A 22,779-nucleotide genomic window follows, 5' to 3' on the forward strand; every position below is an offset into this window, starting at 1 on the left:
AAAAATATATATATATATATATATATATATATATATATATATATATATATATTTTAAAAATAATGGATTAATTTTTTGTTAAAAACGTTGTTTTTTAAGATGGCAGGCAAATGCAAATAAATACATTTACTACGAGTATAAAATAGAGTATTTTATGCTCGTAGTAAGTTAAATTATTACTTTCATGTAGCAAAGAAATAGAATAAAAACACTGCTATAAAAACATTGCGCCAACATTTAATTGGTTTAAAATATTACGTAAATTGAATATCGAATTAAAAACCATCATACCAACGTTTGTTTAAAAGAATTAAAATATTACTTTAAAATAAATAAGAACGCTTCGTACACTAGAGCTAAAATGACAGAAATTAGTTTATTGCCGGTAAAAAAGGAGGAATGTCTAATACTTTTTTTTTTTTTTATTATTTCTTCCACCGTGACCACAATACCATATACGGCCGTCCTTAGAATGGGCTCTTCTAACGATTCATCTGTGATCCACATTTCTCTCACTTCATTGAAGAAGCAATTAGCGAGGTTTCCTCCAAAAATTTAAAATAATTTTCCTCTGACCCTTGTAGCAATTTATAAATAAATCTTTGATTAGGAAAGCCAGGTTGGCCAAAATAAGGTCTCAAGGGACAATTTTTTTTTATTCCGATACGAATAATTCTTGGTACTTACCAATAACAACAATGATCTTTGAAAGAGAATATCCGTTTCCTATGAGATCTAAGGAATTCGAAGAGATGAATAATAAAATTTTAAAATGGCGCAGTAATTCACAAATATTCAGTAACCAGTGAGGGAGCTGATTACATCACGCCTAGAATTAAAATTATTTAAATAATTATGCATAATAAAATCATTTTTCAAAAAGAAAAATGCAAAATTAAATTGTATTTTAATATTTAACAGCCATAAATAATGTTTAAAACATTAGATTAAATTTATAGATATTAAAACCAATTACTTTTAAAGTAAGGTGACGTCATTGATTACATCATCTACAACATAAATTATACAAAATATCATAAACAATAATATTTTTATTTCAAATAAAAATTCTAAATTAAATTGATTTTTAATATTTAGAAGCCATAAATAATATTTAAAACACGGAATTTATGCATAATAAAACGCATAATTTTTTAAATTAAATGACAACAAAGTATCGGTTACCATAAATAACTTATCCAGCAATGGGTTTACCATAAGTCGTATAGCTCGCCAAACAAAAGTCGCCAAAATCCGTGCAACCGTCTACCAAAGTGGCACCATTTTATTATTATGGGCTCTTGAAGCAGCCTTTTTTGATCTGTGCAGTCGGTCTACCTTGCACTGCGAGTGATAGGCTGTAGTGTGTGAAAGCTTAATGACGCAGATTCTTGACAGGGTTTGAAATATTTCAGATGAAAATAAAGTTCCTCGATCAGTTATTAGATGCAAGGGTATTCCAAATCTTGCTATCCAATTGCTATGGAAACCTTTTTTTTTTTTGCCGAGATGTTTTCGAGCGGAATAGCTTCCATCCAATTTGTGTATCTATCTATACATGTTAGACGGTAGGTGTTACCATTTGATGGTGGTAATGGACCAACAAGATGAATGTATACTTCTCGAAATCTTTCTCATGGCTTTTGATATTCTTCAATTATTGATTTCGTATGCCGGAATATTTTAGATTTTTGACATGGAATACAAGATTTCGCCCAAGCAACATCTTTTTTATATTTGACCAAATAAATTTTGGAGAGAGTAATTTTACTGTATATTTGATTCCTGGATGAGACAACCCGGGAAAGGGATGAAATAGTTATATATATATACATATATATATACCTTTATATATATATATACCTTTCGTATTAAATCTCCTTTTCGAACGGCTACGACTTCGAAACGGATTCCGGTGATGATATCCAAGTCTTGGTGAACGATCATTTATTCGCATTGAATCAATTTTTTGTTCTAAGGCAGCTATTCTTGCAAATAACGCATCATTAACATTTGGGGAAATAACATAAATTTCTTTTTTAGATTTCATCTCATGAATTTTGTCAGCCATCGTGGCCAAATTCTTTACATTTTCTTCACTGACGAGAAGAATATTCTTTATAAAATCGGGCATCTTATCCAATCATAAAGATTTTAGCACTTTTTCCGGAAAATCGTCTGTGGCTAGACTTTTCATTTTCTTCAAAACTTGACTTCTTCGAGGTTTAACCGAATAACCAGACGCAGAATTCGCTTATTTTTTCACTTTCTTTGAAAACATTTAAAAGTCTTTCTTTCACCATAGAATATTTATTAAGCTTAGTGTCTTTAATAATGTCCCATATGTTTTCAACATACTTTGGGTCAAGTTGGGATATCAAATAATCGAATTTAATCGCTTCAGTCGTGATTTTATTTCTTTGAAATTAGGCTTCCACTTGGAAAAACTAAATGTAGGGTTTTTTCACGCCAAAATGGTTGAATTTTAATGCTTACTTTATTCGCTTCGGCATCTATTGATGTAGTTGCTTCAATTAAGTTTTCCGTACTCATTTTAAATTAACAAGTCGGACGCTGTTGAGTCACCAAATATGAGTACACCTGTTATGAATCTTCAGTTGGTACAACGTAATAAGATACAGACAAAATTTTACTATTTAAAAAGGATGTCTGACTAAACTAAAAATAAATAAATAAATAAATAAAAAGATTACCATATCAACGCCAAATATAATTTTTATTCACTAACTCAGTAGGCAAAGACTCATCTTCTGTTTTTAAATAAATTGGATTCTAAAGATAAAAACTGGTGCCAAAACGATAATACAATAATATGCAAAGTAAACATTAATGATTATTAAAATATTTGTGAGTTCAAGCTAATTATTTACATTTTATACCGTTACAGATTATTCATATTATTGATTTTACTGCCATCTGTATAACACACGACTGGGAAATTATCATCAACGGAATTGTCATAAATGATAGTTTGAATTGGCAAACCATCGACAGGGTGAGGAAGAACTTCAAACAACACCTTGGTATAGAACATATACTGATGGTATCTTTAAACATTTTGTCATTTAAAACATGAAGAGCAATCGGAGGAAACTCTGATTTCGCGAAACAAGCTTCATAGCTAATTGTTCTGTAGCCACGCACAACTCTTAGTAAAATTCTTCTTTGAATTCTGCGAAGGATACGGGAATTAGTCTTCTTTTCTAAAACTGTTCCCCATACTCTAGAAGCATAGCAAATAAAGGAGACTATACGCTGCTTATAAATCATATCAATAACGTTAAATTTTAAACCAAAAGTATTGCAAGAGACACGATTAAATCCTCTAAGTATATTTTCACACTTATTGGATAAATACATAATGTGATTTTTCCAGCAAAACTTATGATCAAGAATAATGCCTAAATATTTCATTCCATTCACCGTTTCGAGTAACGTATTATCTAAGTGCAATTATTGATTTGTATAGCTGGCATGCTTTCTTTTATCTATCATAATTTTAGATTAGGATTGAATTCCAATTTCTGTTCTCTGGACCAATCGGAAATTATATGAAGGGTGTTCTGAGCCGAATTAAAGAGAGTACTAGGACACTTCTGTTAAAAACACATTAGTAGATCATCAGCAAAAGCAATTGTTTTACAACTCGGACAATGTGAGAGTCTATTGAAAAGATCTTTCATAATTAAATTCTACAGTAAGGGCCTAGAAACTGAGCCTTGAGGGCAACCTCTTTCCAAAGTGCGGAAGGAAGACCATGGCCAAGGGAGAGCAATGCAGATTTGTCATGCAGAAAATCTTTAATAAGATGAAAAATATTACATGGAATACCAGCTCTCCTTAAAAAGACAAGTATTCCATGCCATCAAGGCGTGGTCGAAAGCACCTTTGATATAAAGAATTGAGAAACACTAAAACTGTGCGTAAATTTCTCTTCTCACCTTCATCCACTATGTTTTTTAAGTGCAGAAGAGCATTTTCACAACTCTTATGAGCAGTAAAACCAGGTTGTGCTTTGCTTAACAGTTATTTTATCATACAGGAACCAGGTAATTCTTTTAACAAACACTTCTTCTAGGTATTTTCCTAAACTGAGAAGAAGACTAATGTATCTTAAATGATCTAAATGCGGGATACGAGGACCACTATTCTTAGGGATTAAAACGACATTCGCTCTTTTCCAGCAACGAGGAATTGAACCAAGCTTCAGAGAAGTATTGAAGATTTTGGAGATTCTTTTCCTCTCTGTAGAACGGTGTTTGAGACATCAGGGTGCCTGAGCCAAGGCTCTACCCTTTGTACAACAGTTCGATCATCTCGAATCTTCGAATTAGTATACAATAACCGAAAGATAAATCGAATAAGGTTTTTTTTTGTAATAATTTTTTTGTAATAAAGAAGTCGAGGAATTGCATAAGATCTGTGTCCATTAACACATCGATCTGTTTTTACTTAAAAAAACATTCTAGAATTGCACAAACTAGGCATTGCGCACTGCCTTAAATATGTCCATGTACACATCAATCTATTTTCGTTTAAATAAAATCGGGAAGCTAAAACAAAGTTAAAACTATCGTGGTAACCAGAAGTGAGGTTTCATCGTCAAAATTTTTTTTTAAAATGTCGCCAATCGAAGGAGCACCCAATTCTACACTAAAGCTGGAGCGACCTCCAGGCTGCAACCGGAATCGTTAACAAAGGCACAGGATTTCACCCCGGATATGAAGGTATTGTACTGTTACGAATTTGGTATTTAAAAAGCTAATGTTAGTTCAATTATAAATTAAATGGTTTTATTTCCCGCGCAGTGCAGCGCGTGACGAATATTAAAAGAAAGCTAAGCCGAAAAATTGAAAATACAAGAGCGCGTGCATGTAACATTAAATAAACATCTCTTTTTGATTTCGAGAAAGTACTAGAAAATTCTCGCGCGCGATTTTAAAATCTTATAAAAGGAGGAAAACCTTTCAGTTCGTAGTTACTTAGTTTGTTGTTGTTTAGAAAACTGCTCTTGTTGACTGTAGCGAATTCGCGGATTAGCTTTCTCTAGCTGTTTTGAATTAAGTTCTTTTGAACTTTTGAGTAGTTAGAAGATAACAACTGTGAGACATTGTAAAACTGAAAGAATATCTGAGGGAATTTAAGCATTTTGTGATAATAATAATTTTTTTTGGTTCATTTTTCATCGGACTTGTGCATTTATTTCGTAACGAACCCGTACGCACGCAACAATTTTTGGTGTCAGGAGTGGGGTTTGAATGCCAATTACTAGAGCGATGGAAGAACAATTGAGGCAGCTCATTAGTGCTTTTGCTGCATTCCAAGAAAAGATGGAAGCTGGCCAAGCATCAATTAAAGAAGAGATGAAAGACTCTGTTAAAGAAGAGATTAAATCCGTTAAAAAGGAGATGAAATCTAGTCATGAAAAGATTGAAGCAGGACAACAAAAGATTGAAACAGGTCAAGAAGAGATGAAAAGAGAAATTACCTGCATAATAGAATATAAATTTGAAGCTATGGAAGGCAGAATTGACACAGTTGAAAATAAAGTTAGACAAACTGAAGGAAAAGTTTCTACCGTAAAAGATCAAATTGAAGAAAGAGTTTCTTCTGTAAAAGAACATATAGAAGGGAGAGTTTTCGCTGTGGAGGAATGAATTGAAGGAAGAGTTTGTGCCGTCCAACACCAAATCGAACAACAAATTGATGATAGGGTTTCTGCAGTAGCCAAAGAAGTGAATATTTTAAAGAAATTCGTAGCGATGGCAGGGAACAATAGTGATGGTTTTAAATTTTTACCCATGCCTGCTCATCCCTCTCTGAAGTTATCTACATATGATGGCAAGACCTCCTGGCCAGTGTACATATAAGACACAATTTTCTATCGTTGCGGATGCGAATGGCTGGGATTCCCAAAATAAGGCCTGTCATCTCGCCGCTTCTCTGAGAGCAGACGCAGCGGATATCTTGCAGACGCTTCCAGAAAACCAGAGACTTTACTTCGAAGCTCTATCCGGTGCATTGGAGCTGCGATTTGGCGAGAAATGTTTAAAAGACTACAGCAGGCTTCAACTAAAATCCCGTCATCAGAAGCCCACCGAAACACTTCAGGAGCTCGCCGCGGATGTTGAAAGGCTGTCACATCACGCCTTTTCGGAGTGCCCGACAGAAACAAGAGAAATCCTGTCGCTGCAATATTTCATCGATGGCATCTGGGACCCTGAACTACAGAAAGCACTGCGAATGGCGGATATTAAAGTTTGAAAAGCGCTCTGTTGTACGCTATGAAGTTCGAGGCAGCCCAGCAAGCAACTAGTAGAGATCGCTACCCAGTTAGAGCTGTGCAAGTCCATGAGCCAGTGGATCAACTGATGGCTCGTTTAGATGATTTAGCCAGACAAGTCGACGATTTGATACGGAGTAGGAACGAGAAGAAAGTGGCTCTAAGGTGTTGGAGATGTGGTAGTGAAGGTCACCTACGACGGCATTGCAGAACACCCCAGGGTACGGATAATAAAGCGGATGATTTTATAAGACCAGTGAATGCCTTGAGACGGAATACTGGTGCGAAGAAACCAGCCCTAAAGTGCTGGAACTGCAGTATTGAAGGCCACATACGAAGGAACTGCAGAACACCCCAAAGCACAGAAAATAACAAAGGCGTGTTAAACAGACAATTAAATGCCATGGAACGGAAAATGAGTGACAAGAAACCAAAGTGCTGGTACTGTGGAACTGAAGGCCACGTACGAAAGAATTGCAGAACACCCCAGGGTACGGAAAATAAGATCATTTCTCAGCAACGACGCAGGAAACAAATGAATGGCCATATCGAGGAACAGAGGTTGCCAGATAATGGAAAACCTTGTTTTAAAGCGCTCAAGAATTCTATAGAGAGTGGCAACAGTAACGAACTGTCTATCAATGGGCACATCGATGGAGTTCCTTGCAATATGATCATTGACACAGGAGCTAATGTTACCATCATTCGAAGAGATTTAGCTCAACAGTTTAAAGATAAACTTATTTGGACGCTATCCTGTGTTACCTTTCAGACTGCGTCTGGTGACAAGATCGAGATAGCTGGGAAGTTAAACGTGAACATCACGTTTAGAAGTGCCGCCTACCATCACACGGCATATGTAGCGGATATTACAGATCCATGCATACTCGGATTGGACTTTTTAAGGAGATACAATTTTTCCTTAGCCTTTAAAAAACAATAAGCTGTTCTCAGCATATCTGAAGACATGACGATCCATCTTCAAAAGGAATCATCGCTTGGAAACACCGACGTCTCATGTGAAAGACCCTATTCAGAAAGCTGCCGAAATCCTACTAGGGTCGGAGAGAAACACCAGACTACCAGGTATTCACCATCACAGATGCTCTCTGGTCGAGACCTTCGTCTGCCTTGTGACCGCCTGTTTGATTGCCATACGGATGTGCCTTCATCGCCTGAGGAAAACATCCAAGATGTCCAGGCCCGTTTTGAAGTGATCCACCGTTCCGCACGAAAGCGAGTGAACTTGGCGACGGAGAAAGTGAAGACCAGATACAACGCGAGAGCTACTGGACATAGATTCAACAAAGGAGACAAGGTGTGGTTGTGGAACCCGATTCGACGAAAAGGAGTCAGGCCTGAATTACAGTCACCTTGGGATGATCCGCACACAGTCCTAAACAGGCTGAATGACCTCGTAGTTCGGATCCGTATGTCTTCGAACTCTGAACCTAAAGTCGTTCTTTACGACAGGTTAGGTTAGCTCATTACTATGGCCATAGTATGTAGTGTAAATAATTGTAAATAGTGTAAGACCATGGTCCTTTTTGTTCTAAATGTGTATTTAGTATTTGATTTGTATTTAGCATTTGATTTGTTTTATTTATTGCATTTGTTGTTCATGTTGTTTATTATTGTAATGTAATGCTTATTATTGTATTCATGCCTTAGTTGTAAGTTTGGCTTCCTGTCCAGGGATTGTACTGCCCGGGACGTGCAGTCCTTGGGAAGGGGGCAGTGTTATGAATTTGGTATTTAAAAAGCTAATGCTAGTTCAATTATAAATTAAATGGTTTTATTTCCCGCGCAGTGCAGCGCGTGACGAATATTAAAAGAAAGCTAAGCCGAAAAATTGAAAATACAAGAGCGCGTGCATGTAACATTAAATAAACATCTCTTTTTGATTTCGAGAAAGTACTAGAAAATTCTCGCGCGCGATTTTAAAATCTTATAAAAGGAGGAAAACCTTTCAGTTCGTAGTTACTTAGTTTGTTGTTGTTTAGAAAACTGCTCTTGTTGACTGTAGCGAATTCGCAGATTGGCTTTCTCTAGCTGTTTTGAATTAAGTTCTTTTGAACTTTTGAGTAGTTAGAAGATAACAACTGTGAGACATTGTAAAACTGAAAGAATATCTGAGGGAATTTAAGCATTTTGTGATAATAATAAATTTCTTTTTTGTTCATTTTTCATCGGACTTGTGCATTCATTTCGTAACGAACCCGTACGCACGCAACAGTACTCATCCTAGACATCACTCATCCTAGACAAAGAACCTTTATGCCACCTTATCACAATGGTCTTGAACCATGGGCACTCCGTAATGTATAATCATTGGCATTGTCATTAATGAGAGTTACCTTCATACATTCCCAGGGCTAAATTGCAGAATAGGCTGCATCAGGCGATGCTATGTTTACTTCTCTTATGCTTGGTCACGCCTTTTTATGACGTCATATTGGTTACGCGTCTTCTTAAAAACAAGTTATAAGTATGCTATAGCTTCGTATTTAAAGAAAACTTAAATTATATTTTAACTGAGTTGAAATGGTAGGTTTATAATGTTCTGCGCGAGTTTTTTTTAATTATAAATCTACTTTTGCGTGTTGTGTGGTAGTGTTAGCATTTAACGCAACGAATTATCTCTCACAAATGTATTATTAAGATAATAAATGATTGAAAACGATCATTATCAAACGATTGAAAATATTGAATGCATGAATTAAAAATTATAACTGTAACTTCTCAAAATACAGAAAAGAATTCGTTTGCTTAAAGAATGTTTTGATTATTGATGAGTGTGTCTAAATCGGTTCTTACTGCAGAATGCATAAGTATCTGAATCTGGATTTTTGTATCATTTGGAGCGAAGAGGTAAAAAGAGCGTTATTGAGTGGTGTACGGAGAAACGTTTGATTGCAATATTGTATAAGTGCCCAATTTGTGGAACAAATATGAAACTAGTGAAGCGAAAAAAACTGTACAGACAGTTTTGAGTGCATGGGTAGAGTTACTGGAGGCGAATGTAGGCATCGAATTTCTAGGTCTGTTCGAAAGAACTCCTGGTTTGTAAAGAGTAAATTCGACAACTCAAATGAATGGAGTTGGTTACGCGCGAGTTTCTGCAATTCTCTGATTTTTTTAAGTGAAAGCAGATTTCTGAGTATATGAGCAATGGAGAATTTATCCAATGTCTGTTTTTTTAAAGTAAAAATAAATCGATGTGCACATGGGCAAAGACAATGTGGTGCGAAATGCCCAGGTTGTGCGCGATGCCGAGTTTGTGCAATTCTGGGATGTCTTTTTAAGTGAAAATAGATCGAAGTGCACATGGGCAAAGCCAATATGGTGTGCGATGCCGAGTTTGTGCAACTTTGCGATATTTTTTAAGTGAAAATAGATTGATGTGCACATGGGCAAAGCCAATGTGGTGCGGCAATGCCGAGGTTGCGTGCGATGCCGAGTTTGTGCAACTGTGGGTTGTTTTTTTAAGTGAAAATAGACCGATGTGCACATGGGCAAAGCCAATGTGGTGCGCAATGCCGAGATTGTGCGCGATGCCGAGTTTGTGCAATTCTGGGATGTTTTTTAAGTGAAAATAGATTGATGAGCACATAGGCATAGCCAATGCGGTGCGTAATGCCGAGGTTGTGCAATTCTGGAATGTTTTTTAAGTGAAAATAGATCGATGTGCACATGGGCAAAGCCAGTGTGGTGCGCAATGCCGAGATAGTGCGCGATGCCGAATTTGTGCAATTCTGGGATGTTTTTTTAAGTAAAAACAGATCGATGTGCACATGGGCAAAGTCAATGTGGTGCGCAATGCCGAGTTTGAGCAATTCTCTGATTTTTCTTTAAGTGAAAATAGATAGATGAGCACATGGACACAGAGTTTGTGGAATTCTTTGATGTTTTCCGAGCGAATACTGATCGTTGTGAAACGAGGAAAAACGAGGTTGTGTGTGATGCCGGCATTAATGTAACTTATTTATGTGCAATGTTTAACATATGGTTTGTGTATTTTAAATTTGTATTGTAGTTTTAATTGTGAATCATATTTGAGACACCTTTTTTGTTATTTAAATTGTATTTTTAAGTGTTTGGTTTTAATATGTTGATAATGCTTTCCGACTTACGATAAATATCGATAGTCCGACGATCTACTCAACAGTAGAAAAACTGTAAACTTTAACCCTTTAAGTAACGTTTACCTCATATTTTAATACGTAGTGTTTGGTATCGTAATTGCACTTGATAATATGAGTTCAATAATAATATGTGTGTGTGTGTGTGCCTATGTGAAGCATTGCTTAGTGTTCCAAGTTTGTAGTATTTATTTTATACTTCCTTGTACGAAGTAAAAAGGAAGTATTGTAATCGCGAAAAGTTTCAGGCAGCATATTTCAAAGAAAATATCCATTTTGACTGCTATCGAATGCAATTTAACGATGTTTTTGCGTGATATCTGTACGTAAGGACAAAAGGACAGAATAAAATACTCTTTTCCTTAAAAAAAAAAAAAAAAAAAAAAAAAAAAAAAATTATAAAACTGCTTTAAATTGAATTCTGAAGAGAATTTTTCGTGGCGTCTGTACGAACGTATCTCGCATAACTCAAAAGTGAGTAGCCTCAGAACGTTGAAATTTTGTATATAGGACTGCTATAACATGTAGATGTGCACCTCGTATTTTGGTTGCAATCGGCCCCACCAAACGTATATAAATATATTTATATATATATCCACTCTGTTACCCGGCTCAGTGATCCCAGTTTCTTTACTCTTATATGTTTGTAAATTGTACATTTTTTGCTTTAAAAATGATTGAATTATGTTGTTTTTAATCTTCCGGTTAAGGATTTTATGCCTTTAGTAAATCTGTGTGCAATATTTTTAGAATTATCAGCAATTTTAAAGTTGTTTAATTGGCGCTAAGCCTTTTTTTAATGGCGGCCATTGATGTTTACATTTGAAACAGGAGACTAGTGGATTTGTTGCCAATCTAGAGAAACTTAGCTTCGCAACAACAAAGATAACGCATTCATTTATTATTGCCAATTAAATCATGCTTAATTCTTTCTGGAATTTTTTCGAGGAAATAAGGTTTGAGATTTACTTCGTAATTTTTAATATAGATATTTTGAGTTTTTATGTATTTTTGCCTTCTCGCGAAGTGAGAACTGAATTAAATAAATGAGAAATACCCAATCGTGTGTGAAAAACTGTTTCTTTTTTGTTTTGTTTGCTTAATTTCTTTTATACAGCTTTATTATAGTATTTGAATAGAACATATGGCAACGATTAGATAATTCTATTCTTTAAATGATATAAATTTTGTGCATTATGAGTTAAAATATGAACGACATGTAATACTGTTAAGTGAATCTAGCGCCATTCCAATACAAGGAAGTTATGTGGTGTACACATCAGATTTTTTATTAATGTAAAGTTTAAAATTTTAAGAAAATAATGAAAATTGTCTAATTATTGGTATGTAAGGAATTATGTCGTTACGTAGCATGAAGGTAATTTGTAAAAATGATAAAATTGAAATGTTCCACAATATGAATTCAAATTAAATTTCTTTTTATTTGTATAAATGCTTTAATAAAAATCTTTGAAAATATTGAAGCTCTGCAACTATTAGAGACTGCGACGTTGTTTATCGTTTTAATAATTGGTAGAATTTGCTGAGTCTATCATGGTAATTTTAAATATAAACAATTTATTATACTTATTATCAGCAACGCCTAAGCTTAAATGTTATAAATGTAAATTAAAAGTAAATAATTTGATACGCCTAAGCTTAAATGTTATAAATGTAAATTAAAAGTAAATAATTTGATGTTAATTTACAATAATAAACAATTTATTATTGTTATTTTTAAGAGAAAATAGAAAGTACACGTAGTGTAATGCGAAACTACCATGGACCATGGACCTTATAAGAAATAGACTAACCCAAACGGGTTTTCTCCCTTGTCTGAGGCGTTGCCGGCTGTCACCTTCATCACATCCGGAGGAGTAGGGACGACTTCCACAAATTTACATTGATTGCCTATTGCAGCGTGTATAATTGTCAAGAAAAAGCTGGTTGTAGCGCCTCATTTCACAAATTAGAATTTCTACATGTTTTTATTTTTGAAATTGAGATTGATTTTTAAAAATGTAGCATATTTATCGAGCATAATTAACATTCCAAATAATTATAAAGCTATTGCATGCTTTCAGGACTGGATATTTTTTTAGCTTTTCGTATGCTGTAGGGAAATTTGTAACTACTTCTTTTAGAAAATAATATTTTAAATCTAACTAATAGAAAATTTCAAACAAGCAATTTTCTCTCGCAATTTTTATGCTTTTTTTGGTGTAAATAAGTAAAAAATATTAAAATATTTAAAAACGAATTTTTGAAAGTTTTGTTTAAAATTCTAAACTGTGCTCCTTTTTTAAAATTATAGATGAGTATTATAGCACAATTTCTATAAGGGAATTTTATTTCAATTATATTTCATAATACATCATAGTGATAAACACTTTTGACTCCTTAAAAATTTTTATACATTTAATTCTAATATTAAAAATGTATTTAACCGTAATAATTAATTTTGCTTGTATTTTATAATGATTATTTTTTTAAATTTATTTTTAGTTCTGCATAAGAATTTTTTATTTATTGTTAATTTAATTTATTAGCCCATGCATGAATACATGTATGTTTCTCTCACTGTGACAAAAACGACAGTATCTAGAACCATCGAATTTTGAATAATGTAATCCTCCACCCGAACATAGGCATCTGGGCGGCCGAATTTCGAATTTGTTTTAATCTATTTCACATTTTGTAAACTTTTAACGAATTTTTCATTAACAAACTCAGCGAGTTCAGAGCGAGCACTGTACGGATATGCTTTTTTCAAATGTATGTTGTTTACGGGCGAACAACATGATATTCAATAAATATAGGTAACACACAAAACTTTAAAAAAAAGTGCTCCTACATTTTATTTTATCTTTTTTTTTTTTTTTTTTTTTTTCCCTTCATTACGCTCAGAAAATTTTATGCTCCGAATTTTATGAATTATTAAAATAACTAATACACTTTAAGGTTAATAATTTAATGATCATATAATCAAATAAATATGATCGTTTTGTAATGTTATAGTTTGGAAAATTACTGCCTGAAAATGCTCATTAAATTTAAAAAAAAAGAATTATCAGATCTTGTTTAATTTTACCTTATTTATTTCAAAGCATCGCGTACTATCAATCTCATTTAATTTATTTTTAAGCAAAAGCTCATAAATTTTGTGCTTAGAGTTTTTAGTGTTTTACCAAAGTAAAGATGTTTGTACAAGAATTACGCGTGAAAAAAATGCGCGAAATGCAGTAAAAAGTGCCTTAATGAGATATATTAAATCCTATTTGGAAAAAACTGTGGCTTTCATAATCTCATCACTATACAACATATTACTTTAGTAATTAAAAAGAGTTATGTGATACAAACGCCATAGGTTTCAGTGTTAAAGTAAACCAGATCGTCCCTACTCTTTCTTTTCGACATGTCGGTGACGCGCGCCCCGCCCACTGGGTTAGTCTATCTCTTATAAGGTCCATGCCATGGACAGTGTGACGTCACAAGCTTAGTTCCACCCATTTATGGACGTCACACAGCTCCGCCTACTGAACTTTGTTGATGCAGCCTATTCTGCGCTTTTCCTCATTCGCAGTTAGATGTTTTATAATATAAACGTTGTAATTATTAATGTTATAAAGAATAAAAGAGTCTATGTCAATACTTTGTACATTATTTGAGTTTTGAGTTCTAGGAATATAGATTTATAGCTGAGTTTTGAAATTGGTATCCGACATCTGGCGTCCGTGGACAGGACATAAACTGCGATTTGAGCGAGTTACAATTATTAAGCTAATTAATTATATTTGCAAGATGGAGAAATTAAGACTTTCTCGAAAATAATATAGAAGACTATTTATGACTGCTTACAAAGACTTTCATAAAAGTGAATGAGTTATCTCTCGAAGCTAAAATTTCGAAATTAAAAGTTTTTGAAAAGAAAGCGAAATTAATAGTGGCGTGCGAATATGAATTTAGAGACCTTTGTTTACGTCCCAAGAGAAGGAGGAAGATATCGAAGAAGCAATCGATAAATCAGAGAGTTATTTTGACAAATGGAGAACAAATTAAAGGATCTCATTAATGAAAAAAGTCAACATTCTGCTGTATCTACTGTTTCTGTAGTTATAAGTACTATATCTAATAATTTACTACATTACCCTAAAATTAATTTACCCACTTTTGTTGGGAATATCAAGAATTGGCTGTGCTTTTAGGGACAATTTTAGAAAATTGATAAAGACTCAAACCTTGATAACCATGATAAATATGAATATTTAGCTCAAGCTGTGGAAAAGGGTTTATCCGAGTTAATTAAATGTTTTCCTCCGGGGAAAACTATAATAAGGCTGTGAAACAGTTGCAATTACGCTATGACAAAATGGAGTTACTCACAGAAGTTTACATTCGAGATTTAATATCCATTGTGTTATTAAAACGTAAGTCTCAAACGTCTTCACTTCGAAAATTGTATGATCAGTTAGAAACGAAACTAAGAACTTTAGAGACTTTAGGAGTTACCAAGACAAATATGCTGCAATACTTTACCCTCTTGTTGAGTCATCTCTTTCGGATAAAACTTTAAAAGCATGGGAACATTTTAGAATCGACAAACGAAGGAAGAATTCTCCGAAGGAACGCCCTCTTTGATTAAGTAATGCCTACTAATGATATGATATAGATCACATTGCTTGGCTTTTTTCAAGAGGAAGTGAAGGGCAGGAGAGAATTTTGATCTCCACTCAAAGTTTCGACCAATGTAAAAAGACGAACTATTTTAATAACCGTCGATAGACTATTGAAAGGAAATTTCAGCCCAGAATATCATCAGCAACAGAACTCTTGGCATCGAATCTAAATAATAAAAAACTCTGCATATTTTGTTCTGAGGAGCATAAATCGTGGAACTGTAAAAAAGCTTCTAAATTAATATAACAAGAAAAACAAAGTGCTGTTGAAAAGGCCCGCTGTTGTTTTCTGCATTTAAGAGATGAACGCGGGATAAAATCGTGCCGCTCGAAAATGAATTGCCAACTGTGTGGAAAAAACACCATTTATTTTTGTGCAGAGCTTTGTCACAAGAACATAATTCTTCCACGGTTCACAAAAACGATGAACCGTGCGAACCAGTGTTACAGCATGATGAAACTCTGACCAACTAGTCTAAATCTTCCAATGTTTTATTACAGACTTTAACAGTGTAAGTAAGGGGGAAAACTATTAAACGGAAAGCTCGAGAAAAAGTAGATTCTGGTTCTCAGTGATCGTATATTCTCAAAACAACGGCGGAAGAAATGAAGTACCGTTCCAAACGGAAAGAGTATCTACAGCATGCCTTGTTCAGGGCCACACTATAAAGAACGTGGACACTATGGCATTAATCTAACAGAAGATTTGGATGGTCTGATTGAAGTTCTCATCTGAGCAGACATTACGAGAAAGTTAATCACATTAAACCATCTGCAACTAAAGAATGGACTTACTGCAATTGAAACAAAGTTGGGTCGCACAGTCATTTGGTTGCACAAATAATGAGAGTTCAGGTTTATTAATTGCTTTTAGTGCTCAGAACTAGTACTTGCATTCCAGAATTGTGGACTTTAGATTCTCTGGGTATCACTTATCTATCTGAAAAGAAAACAGCGATTGAATTAGAAGAAGCAGCGAAACAAAATTTCTTGGATACACTTAAGCTAGAAAATGAAAGGTTTTTAGTGAACTTACCTTGGATTGAAAGTCATCTTCCACTTCCTGATAACTTTGAGCTTTCTGAGAAAAGTTGTAAAGAGTCTTAAAACCGAAGGACGTTTTGAATCATACGGAAAGGTGTTTGAAGAATGGTTAGAGGAAAATATTATAGAAGAAGTGCCCAAAGGTGAATTGCGACTTCCTGTACATTATTCACCTCCCCATCCTGTTTTAAACGAGAATATCACAACCAAAATCCGACCCATTTTTGATGCTTCGGCAAAACGGAAAGGCACATTGAGTCTCAATGGTTGTTTAGAGCGTGGGGTAAATTTGATTGAGCTGATACCAAATACTTTGTGTCGTTTACGGTTGGAAAAAAATTATCTTATAGCCGACATTCGCAAAGCTTTTCTACAAATTTGTATTCCATCTTCAGATAAAGACTATTTGCAGTTTTTGTGGATAGGAGAAATTGGCCAACTGAAGTACTTTCGACATCGCCATGTAGTGTTTGGTGTGTAGTGTAGCCCTTTCTTACTTGGAATTGTAATTCTACATCAGCTGCAAAATGTTTTAGACGGTAATGATGTGGAATATCCAGAAAACGTGTTAAAATTATTGAGGAAAAGTTTCTATGTGGATAACTGCGTAACAAGTGTGCCGAACGAACAAGAATTAAAGCTTTTCATTAAAGTTGAAACCAATGTTATGGTTAAACGAAAATTTGACTCATGAGGCTGGGAATGTACAAATTTCACCAAAGAAATCACTCCCGTTACAAATGTGTTGTAAATGTGGATAAATGTGTTGCAAATGCGGTGAAAGATGAAGATACGTTAGGTATCAGTGTGACTAGTTTGAGGGAGTTTTGTGTAAAAATAGTTACGGAGAAAATTTCTGCTGGTCATCGAATCTTCAATTCCACTGGTGGGACTTGCCCTGTTGCGTTATTCCCGAAACTTTTATTGCAGAGAACTTGGGAGAGGAAGAGGAAGAGGTTGACTCTGAAACTAAAGCAGAATTTCTGAAGTGGATGAGAAATATTTTTTTATTTAGAAAAGATGGGCATTCCTCGTTATTTGAAAATCGGTGATGACAATGAAAAATATTCTTTACATTTCTTCTAAGATGCAATCATGTATTCCTATGTGACATTAGCTTTTTTTCGAGTTAAAACTAGTGAATGTGTTACAGTACAGTTATTGAGTGCTAAATCCAAAGTTTCCCCAACTGAAAAGTAAAAAGCAACTATCGCTAGACTAGAGTTATTTGCATCCACAATTGCTCCTCTTCTTGTGAGATTCCACATGGAGAAGTTTACTTTTGGACGGACTCCACTACTGTACTTACTTGGATTAAAAGAGAAGAAGCGTTGGGAACCTTTGTTCAAAATCGAATATCTGAAATCAGGACTCTGACATCCAAGGAGAAATGGAGACACGTGCCAGAAACATTAAACCCTGCTGAACTTCCAAGCAGAGGCTGTTCTGCAAAGAAAATGATATAGTCAAAATGCGGGAGGGCCCTGATTGGTTACAATTATCTACTGAGAAACGGCATTCTTCAGAATTAGTCGTGAATGAAGATGAAGATCTTAAGGAACGGAAGAAAACTGTTGTTTAATTTTCAGCTACCTGCTTGACTACTCAGATAATAAATACAGATACTGATTGGTACTATCGTAAATTTTCACAATATAAAAAAAATGTGCGCATGATTAGATGGATTTTGAGATTTTTCGGAAATTGTAAAAATCGGAAGAATTGAGAAAACAAGGAGATCTGAATGTAGAGGAATTTTCAGTAGCTGAGAAACGAGTAATAAAGATAATTCAAAGAGAAGCATTCTGAGACGAGAAAGGTAAGAAATTGAGAACACTAAAAGTTTGTAAAGATGAAGATGTTCACATCAGATTAAGAACAAAAATTTGCCATCGAGAAGACAGCCATTCTTTTAAAAGACCTGTGATTCTCCTTTCTCAACATCAGGTTATGAAACTTCTAACATTTTCTTTTCATTAAAGGCATGAACATGTGGTGACTAAAATGTTACTTACTTTTCTGAGGGAACGTTTCTGGATATTATATGGGAAAGGGAGAACCACCAGACTCGTGGAACTTCGAACAGCTTAATGGAGAAATAATGGGAACGATACAACTGTTGTTTCCATTAGAGATTATATATGCAATGGCTAAGAATGTTCAAGCTAAAATGCAAAGAAAGCAAGTATGTCATTCTGAAGTATCCCAGGCACGAATAGCAGACCCTGCAGAACCCATTACACGAACTGCAACAACTCGATCTGGAATAGGTACCAAAATACCAGAAAGACTTGATTTGTAACGCGATTGTTGAGTTATGAAGTTTCCCAACTCAAGGTGCGAAGATGTAGAAATCTGAGTGTTAAATTTATGCATGCGTATTATTGTCAGTATAACTACACTTTTTTTTTAACGTAGCAAATGCTACTGTTATGAATTTCAATATACTGGTAAAAGCTTTCAGTAGTTATAGGCCAGGAGTAAATTTTACGATACTCAATATACTCTCAGTTCAGTCGTTTAACTAAGTTTTTGTTGTTGATTGTAGCGAATTCGCGGTGAGATCGGATTAGCTTTCTCTGTACTTTGGATTGAGTTCTATTTAAAGTTTTAGTAGTTTAAAATATAACTAATGTGTGATATTTTGATATTGTACGAATATCTGTGAGGAAAACGTTCATTTTGTTTCATTGACTTTTTATGGGACTTGTGCATTATTACGAACCCGTACCCGCGCAACAATACTTAAAAATTCACAAAGCTTAACACCTCGGGAATCTGAAATTATACTATGCCAAATTTCAGATTTACTTTTGGCATCCACAGCTCAAATCAATCTGTTACAGTTTTTTGAAGCTAATCTTACATTTAATTTTATGCAAATCTAAGTCAATACTTCTGTTGGATTCAAAATAACAAGAGAAAAAGATAAAATCGTGAGTATTGAGAGTAACATGAAGAAACACCATATTATAATCAAGAATAATAATTAGCTTTTATATAAGTATTTGCTTCTGAGTTTTATTTATATTCCTATGCATTATAATTCTTTTATAAAAGTGCTTACTTTTTTTACATAACTGCATCTTTGTAAAATTTTAAAAACTATTAACAAGAATGAGAATTTATATTTGCTTTTTGTACTCACTTAGTAAATCCATTCTAATGCTTTACTCCAAAAAATTACTTTCATTTTATTCGATAAAATTCGTACAATTCTTTTTTCTTTTTAATTTTTAGAGTTGTTTATGACATAAGCCGAAAGACGTAGACATATTTGAATAATTTTTTGATGTATGCTTAATTAAAATGTTATTTACCGAACAGAAATGAATAGTTTTTCTTGACCCAAGTTGTTTACCTTGAATATTAATCAAGTAACAAGTTCGAGTACTTCTTTTGAAATACTGCATTAAAACAACGATGATTTTTTTGCGTTGCCATTAACGTAAAAGTTACGAAAAAATACTTTTTGTATGATATTTCGTTAAATTTGTTGTAAAATTTCAAGCATCTTTGAGAGAATTTTTCAAATAATGCTGAATATTTCAACTAGATGGCAGTAGTGTAGCAAACATTATCAGTTACTAGATTGCAAATGCCATTGGCGGTTGATTCAGTGGAATATGCAATAAGTGAGTAAAGGGATTGAAACGAAAACGGTTAAAATCACTGTGGATTTGAATGTTTAAATCGTTTGATAGATTAAAATGTCACGGTTTATTGAATTTGATCCTGCTAAACAGCCAAGGTTCAAAGTAAGCTTCTTCTTTTTTAAATCCAATTAATTAATCTGTATACTGTTTTCTTAATGACATTAAAAAAGAGAAAGGAAAATATTACTAGACAAAAATAGCTATGATTCGTAGTGACACTTAACGTGCCCAAAAATTATTATTATTAATTTTTTTTAGAATAAGTGCAGATTCGTATAATTTTGTATGTATTTTAAACAGTGATTTAAGAGAATGCTAATGAGAAATTTGCATATTTCAGTACCGTTTATTCAAAGAGTGAATTTCGAGAAAATAATGCAATTCGTTTTAGTGACTTTTAAATCGTATCTTCACTCACTTTAAATGAATAATTACTGTCAGTCAGTCTACAAAACTTCGTTAACTTAATGTTGCATCGAATTAGTAATTTTTTTTATTTCATTTAATTTAACTTCATATAATTTGAATTTTCAAATAACAGAAAATTTTGAGTGAAAATATTACAGGTAATGGATAAAAATTCTTATATTCATTACCTGTAATATTTATTAAATATATATTTTTATTATGTAATAAATCTTAAATAAATTTTAAAAAAAGCTGTACAGGGTTTAGAACATTTTCAGAGGCGAAAAATGTGAGAAATAAACTGCAACCTCTTAATGATTCGAATCACGCATCTTCTAAGTGCCAGATGGACATGATAATTAATTACGCAAACGCATTCGTACAGGAATGCGAAAATTCCTCATAAAACTGTTTACTGTATTTTATTCATAGACAGCAGAAAAATCTCGAATACTCAAGCCCTTTTGTATAATATTAATACCTAAATATTTTGTTTTTAAGAACTCTGTTATAATTAAAATTTTCCATTGAGTTTGTAAAAAAATTACATATTTGAGTTCATTGATACATTTTATTTATAAAACAAGTATCTTCGAATTTATTAAACTATTCATGTTAGAATATTTTAGTACTTTCCCATTTTCTGACACCCCACAAAACGTCGAAAACTCATTGGCATCTTATTAAGTTATGAATTACGAATTAAATGGATCAGTGAAATTATGATTAAATTATGAATTATCGAAAAACGCTTGTTTGGCTATTTTTACATCTCAAAGATACTGCTTAGTTAATAAATTATAGTAAAAAGAAGCAGTTAATAAGAAACAAGATCTATGAAGTAAAAAAATGTATAGTCGGTGGATTTGTTTGAAGCTTGCGGCCTTCAAAATTCCTTTGCAACAGTTTTTTTCTTTTGCTTCCTGTGAATCTTCTTTCAAATAACTTCAGCAAAACAAATCGAGTATTCAAATACGCTGGTGGTACATGCATGCAAGGCTTGGCTATTGTAGCCTATATAATCTAAAATACGCTAAAAATGCAACATTTTTACTGAATGTTTAAACCCGGGAGGGGTCTAAGGTGTGCAGATAATCAGAATGTACCGATATTTTCCCTATTTCTTTACTCTTTTTCTTACTTCTTTCCCGGTCTGTAATCCTCATTACTTTTTAATTTACTTTTTATTTGTCACGCTTCCTAAATTAAGTGCTAGTCAAATAATATATATGTATATTAATTTTAACTCTAATTTTTTGGCCAAATAGAAATTATTGAATTTAAAATATCTGTGTTCTTAAGTGCCAGTCTAACTAACTTCACAGACCTTGTCGCCCTATGTCTTCGGTTATTTATACTCACACTTTATTCGGGCCTGGGATCTTAGGTTTAGTGCAAATAATTAATAAAGATTAATTACAACATTTTATTATACTCTGGAACATCGGCCGAAATAAATCAGTAAACAATGGATAATAAATGAAATAATCCTGTTAATAAAATAATGGATAGTAAATGAAATTTGTGACGAGCAGCCTCTTTTTAAGAAATATTTTTTAACAGTCGCAAAAGATTATTCTTTTTAGATGCTTTGTTTTTTAACCTCTTTCTTATGTATCTTCTAATAGAAGAGTTAAATAAAGAATGCTACAAGCTCCTTGTTTGCAGAGCTTGATTTCTAAAAATAGATGTTCCGGACCCTTGTGTAAGATTGTGAAGAGCGGTGAACGAAAATAAATAAAATGTAATTAAAAGTGTATAAGATATAAAAAATATATATATATATATACTGAAAATTAAGTTACATTTAATAATAAATAGATGAAAATTAAATAATCATACAAATTAGTAAAACAATAAAGCAAATGAATAGTGAGTAAATTAATAAATTAAAAATAATATCATCAAAATCAAAGGGAAAAATAAAACAAATGTAAAATGAGTATAAATTATTAGTAATAAGAAATGGTGCCGAGGATGAAAGGAAGAAGTTATTTTAAACAATATTTTCTGTGGTGAGATGAAACTACATCTTTATTTTCGTGTTGGTTTCTAATTCATTTAAAGCATCTTTGACCAGATGGATACAGTCCGTAAAAATTCCTCTGCCTGAAAGCATAACATTTTAGATAGCATATTCTCTCTCAGTTCAAGTTTTCTTGAATATTAATTCATTGCTTAGAACCGATATAAATTTTAGTTAGATTATTTAAATATTGCAAAGCCATAACGGCTATCGGCCAAAGGGGAGAGATGCTTTCGAGGAGAACTTTCTAAGGGGAACTGGCTCGCATTCATGTTACTCGCGGGGAAAACACCGAAAACCAATTATGCAGCCAGCCCATTCTTCTGCGCTCGAACCTGGATCAAACTAAAGTATTCAGCGGTTTTTTCCATTCGGCCATTTGTGAAGATCGGCATCAGTTTTACTACGTGCTAAAGTGCTGCAGCATTAATGTAATTTTCTATTATTATTAGGATTTATTTATAGGATAAATAAAGTATCAGAGCTTGTCTCATTTGGAGCATCTCCGGAGCTGCTGCGGGAA

The 22,779-nt window shown here is 33.5% G+C and overlaps 1 protein-coding gene across 1 annotated transcript in view; it reads left to right on the top strand.

Annotated features, from left to right (window-relative positions):
- The first annotated feature begins 19,768 nt into the window (after positions 1-19,768).
- LOC118194225 (adenosine deaminase-like) overlaps positions 19,769-22,779 on the top strand; it is a 56,291-nt gene continuing 53,280 nt past the window's right edge. Inside the window, exon 1 of the mRNA XM_035365443.2 lies at positions 19,769-19,924. Within this exon, the coding sequence (XP_035221334.1) occupies positions 19,877-19,924 (48 nt within the window). The 5' untranslated portion in view covers positions 19,769-19,876. The remainder of the gene's footprint in view (positions 19,925-22,779) is intronic.

This window comes from Stegodyphus dumicola, chromosome 9 (genome assembly GCF_044657685.1).
Source record: "Stegodyphus dumicola isolate Sdum_Otavi_A_Nest chromosome 9, ASM4465768v1".
Lineage (NCBI taxonomy): Eukaryota > Metazoa > Arthropoda > Arachnida > Araneae > Eresidae > Stegodyphus > Stegodyphus dumicola.